The sequence below is a fragment of the Belonocnema kinseyi genome, chromosome 10 (genome assembly GCF_010883055.1).
Source record: "Belonocnema kinseyi isolate 2016_QV_RU_SX_M_011 chromosome 10, B_treatae_v1, whole genome shotgun sequence".
Lineage (NCBI taxonomy): Eukaryota > Metazoa > Arthropoda > Insecta > Hymenoptera > Cynipidae > Belonocnema > Belonocnema kinseyi.
This window is the reverse complement of record NC_046666.1, coordinates 90,792,205-90,797,256: the sequence shown is the minus strand read 5'-3', so window position 1 is coordinate 90,797,256 and position 5,052 is coordinate 90,792,205. Positions and strand designations below refer to the sequence as shown.

Here is a 5,052-nt window from a genome sequence, read left to right as displayed (position 1 = left end):
ATACATGCATACATATAGCGAGAGTCCAACGAAGTGTTATTGAAGACAGCGCCCAGGTGGGGTTAGATATGTGAGAACAGCCATCACTACACTGCATTGGACTCCCGTTCAGACACACATCGCGCTCCTGATTGGTGTAGCCTAAGCATTTGATAACTCAAAAACTAAAACTTGAACTGATTTTTGGATGAGGAAACGTAATCGAATTAATTCGCCGTGTCATTTTCAAATATGGATTTACTGCAATTATAACACGTATAGAATACAATTTTTTCCCCTAATTAGAGCTAAAAATATTGCATGACACATATTATCAGATTATGCTCTGAATCTATAACGAGAAAGCACTTCGGTATTATTGAGAATTTCTGTCAAACGCATTTTTTTGTATGTAAGAAAAGATAACATTATGTCAAGTTACAAACTTTGAAAAACTATTACCTACAAGTAGTATCTATTAACTTTCCATTTTTCTTTTATTTTTACATTCTCATCAGAGAAGGTATTAGTTTTGTGTAAAATTTGCCCCCCCCCCCCCGCTCAGTTTTTGTCAAATGTTCACGTTTTGAGACCCCCTGAATCCGAAAAACAGGTTTTTGTGAATGAGTCTGTCTGTATGTATGTCTGTTTCTCTGTATCTATGTCTGTCTGTGAACACGATAATTTTTGAAAAAATGAATCTTTTATATTGGCCTTTAGCACACTCGTTCAGTGTCCTAAACAAAAGGTCAAGTTCGTTAGCCTGTCATTTTGGATAAAAATTCAAAAAGTGAGCGCATTTTGAATATTTTTGAAACTTTTTGAACTTTCTTGATAAATCAAATATTCAAATTTTGATAGCATACAAAATAATGGAAAATCCAAGTTACATTTTTTCATGCAAAAATTTCACAGTATTTCAATACATAATTTGGTATAATTTAGAAGTTGAAATCCGGCAAGGTTTCGCAGTAGACCGTATGTGTAAAGTTTAAATCATAAAGAAAACATTGGAAATGAGCAAATTCAGTTTATGAAAAAAAGACAAAAGTTGCAATAGAACGCTTAACAAACATTTTTTTTAAAGAATGAGCATTTTTTAAAACGGGACAATGAAACTTCGCCTGTTTTAATACCAACGCAAGTTAGGAATTATAATAATATATTTATGGGAATGATATGAACTTTCAGGGATAAACTACAGTGCGAAGCACGAGATACGTGATGAGAATGTGTTCGTTAAAGCCGAAGGAGCTTTAACACAAGAGAATTTACAATCGCCAAATTACTGTTATTGATGCTTTCAACTTTAGTTTTAAAATTTCTATGCACAAAGATCGAGCACGAAGTGCGAGGTAAATACATTATCGAGCGCGAAGCGCGAGAACCAACAGTCGCTTAACTTGAAAATATTGAAAATTGAGAATGATTATTTCTATGGATCTCAATTATGGGCCGTTTAAAAAATACATAACGCTTTGTCCTGCCCCCCCCCCCTTACCATACAGGCGTTAGTACTTTTTGAACAGCCCCTTATTAAAAAGCTTGTTTAACCATTATTTCAGATTTTATATTTTGAATTTGAAGTTCGGAGCAGCCTGATGGCTGGACATTTTAAATACTTTTTTAACATTGTATTTCTAAAGAAAGTTTATATCCACAATTTTTGTTTTTTCGGTTTAGTATTTTAGAAGATAGAAATTAACTTTAGTTTCTAACTTCACATTCTTAGATTAAAAATGTTTATATCAATCAAATAATTTGAAATTATAGATACTAGGTCTTTGTCCTACTCTTAGATTTTTTGGAAATACACGAAAAATCTCCCTCAGGTGAAACTTTGGTAAAAACTAGAAGCAAGTTCCATTTTTAACTGTACTTATTGTTATATAAAGAATTTTAATTACTTAATCTTTTTTGCAAAAAATAGGATGTTTCAGTCAAATTTAGATATCTACAGCAAATTTATATTAAAATTTTCTTAAATATAATTAAATTCCAAATAGGACCAATGTCCCAGTAATCGTGATTTTCAGAGATTTCTTTGATTGTCCCAGTAATCACGATTCGGAATTCATTCATGTCCGCGAGGAATCATGCGGTTTCGACCCAGTCTTCGTGCGAGAATGAAACAAGTTTAAGAGGTTATGTTGTATTTACGAATGCCAAATCGCTTACACTAACGTGAAATACATTCTGATTGGATTTTTCTATTTAGATTTCATACAAATACATCAATTATTTTTTTTTTTTAAATCATTTGAGATAAAATGTTGACTCAGTTATCGTTCTATGGTGAAAATACTTATTTAGGACACTTATACCCAAATCGCACGATTACTTGGTCATCTACCTTAAATTCTTATTTGAAAGGATTTTTGTCAGAGAAAAATATAAAATTAAATCGAAACGTTCTTTTGTTTTCATCTGATCAGACTCAACGAGCTAATCAATTTTAGACATCGTTTTAAAGCTTTCTCTATGAGCAATTAAAATCATACAAAAATTTAGTCTCAGCTGTTGTTTTTAAAATTGAAAGCGGATTATTTCTTATCCATTCGCATTTGAGTAAAAAATTACTAAACGAAATTATAATAAGTTTACTTTTAGAAAAGATAACTTACAAATACTGTATTTTTAACAATCCTTTTCAACTTTTGGTATTTCTTTTTGTACTTTAAGTTCTGCTGAAATTCTGCATTTTTATGGTAATCACTGTAATAATTTTCGTATACATTTGCCATTATTGTATTGTTAACAACCTATGTTTCCTGATTTTTTAGAAGTGTCTGGTCTTTTGAAGTTATGTGTGCATGTTATTATGACGTCATTGACGATATTCGGTGCTGCCCAACCCTATCCGACTCTGTATTTCAGCTATAAAAGTTTCGGACCTTATTGCTATGCGTTTCTATGTGCGAAATATCGCCGGATGGCGGCGCTTCTCGCACGTGTTCCTACTTTAACATTCCGCTAAATGGGAAATTTTCTTAAAAACAATAATATTTATATAATAATTTATAAAATGTAAGCCCAAAATGTTTGCAAGAGTACAACAATTAAGGCGGTTGATTCGAGTAAAAATAAGTATCAAAATTGAGTGCATTAAAATATTTTCTTATAACCAATATATTTATAATAATTTATTTGATTAAAATTTTTAAAATGAATGAACTGATACAATTTTAATTTATTGAATTGCGATTTCTGAATTTTAATCTAAAAATAGCTGTCTTTCCCCGGCTGTGGCTGTTCCTCATCTGTTGATTATGTTTGTTCCTCACTTAAATTCCTTTTCGTTCGGGAGGATTTTTGGTTTAAAAAATAAGGAAGTAATTAAAAAGAAAGACAAATAAAATGTTTACATCTGGTCTTCTGATCTTTTATTGTCGTCGAAATCATTATAGACCTATAATGAATTTCCTATAATTTTTTCGCGATTACAGGAATAATGATTGAAATAATTTTAGAAAAAATTGTAGTAAAATAATTATCGAAATTAATAATATTAAAATAATTATTGCAAAAAGTAGAAGGAAGTATAAATGAATCATTTATTTTGAACTACTCATACAATAGTTGATATAAAGTGACATATTTAAAGAAGCTTTGTTTAAGAATGAAGGTATAATGAAACTTAAAAGTTATGGGTATCTTCTACTTTTTGAAATAATTATTTCAATATTTCAATATTATTAATTTATATAATTATTATAATATCATTTTCTTATAATTAATCGAATTATTATTGTTATCAGTAGTCATAAAGTCGTGCAAAAATTATAGTAGTTTCATCATAGGAAAATAATTATAGGACTATAATAATTTTTCTATACTTACAATTTTTCCTAAAAGATAGCCGGACTACTACTTACTTTTTTCAAAAAAGTACTACGTACTTTTTTCTTATTTAATTATTTTCGAAAAATTGAACTCATGTTCTAGGGTTTCATCGAAACATACCAAACTTTCTAGGGATTGAAGAGGAGTGTCTACAAAATAAAACCATACTAATAACTTTCATTTCCAACTCACCCTCCCCGCAGCCCCCCAAATATGACCCCAAAATAAAAAAACTACATTTTTACGTATTATTGTTATTTTTTAGCAATTTCCGTCGCCTTTTTTATACAAATAATTACTAATGAACAATTTGAATATTTCTCATGTCTTTGTAAACAATCTTCAATTGTTTAAAGAAAGAGAAATTATTTAAACAATTATATGTTCCCAAAAAATGTAAAAAATCATTGTGTTTTCTGATTGAAATGTAATTATCATTTTTTCGAGCATTAAATTTTTCTAAAAATATTATGTAATTATTTAAACAATTATTTATCATCCATCTTCAATATTTCTGAAAATTGATCCAGAGATATCAACTTCCTTTTAAAATTAATATGCTATGCCACGTTTTGTTAAATAATTACATTATTTTTATACATTTCTATTAATGTTTAATAAATTTCTATTTGCTTAAACAATCTTCATTTGATTAAGCAGTTCTTTTTCGTTAACTAAAAAATTGAAATAAAATAGAACACATACAATTATGTTTCTGGCTGTATAGTGTACAGAAAGAATCTCTTAGCCACTTTTTAATTGTTTTAACACATATAATAATGAATAAATAGAAATTTGTTGAACATTAGAAGAAATGTCTCAAAATTATATAATTATTCTACAAAAAGTAGCACAGGATACCAATTTGAAAAAAGTGGACATTTCTGGCTGAATTTTAAGAAATTAAAAAAATAAACAATAAATAATTGTTTAAATAATTACATAATATCTTTATAAAAATTTACTTTTTCAAACAATGACAAAATATTGCATTTCAATCAGAACATAGATTATTTTTTACATTTTTTGGAAATAAATAATTGTTTAAATAATTTAAATTTATTTAAACAATTGAATATTGTTTAAAAATTCATGGTGAATATTTCAATTTCCATTAGTAATTATTTGTATGAAAAAGATGACAAAAATGTCTAAAAAGTACCAATAATACGTAAAAATTTAGTTTTGGAATTTTTTGGGGGCTGCGTGGAGGGTGGGGGTGGACAATAA

General features: G+C 28.4%; 1 protein-coding gene across 1 annotated transcript in view; it reads left to right on the top strand.

Moving 5' to 3' along the window:
- The first annotated feature begins 3,598 nt into the window (after nucleotides 1-3,598).
- Nucleotides 3,599-5,052, top strand: part of LOC117181253 (transforming growth factor beta regulator 1) — a 3,546-nt gene continuing 2,092 nt past the window's right edge. Inside the window, exon 1 of the mRNA XM_033373817.1 lies at nucleotides 3,599-3,604. Coding sequence (XP_033229708.1) covers nucleotides 3,599-3,604 — 6 coding nt within the window. The remainder of the gene's footprint in view (nucleotides 3,605-5,052) is intronic.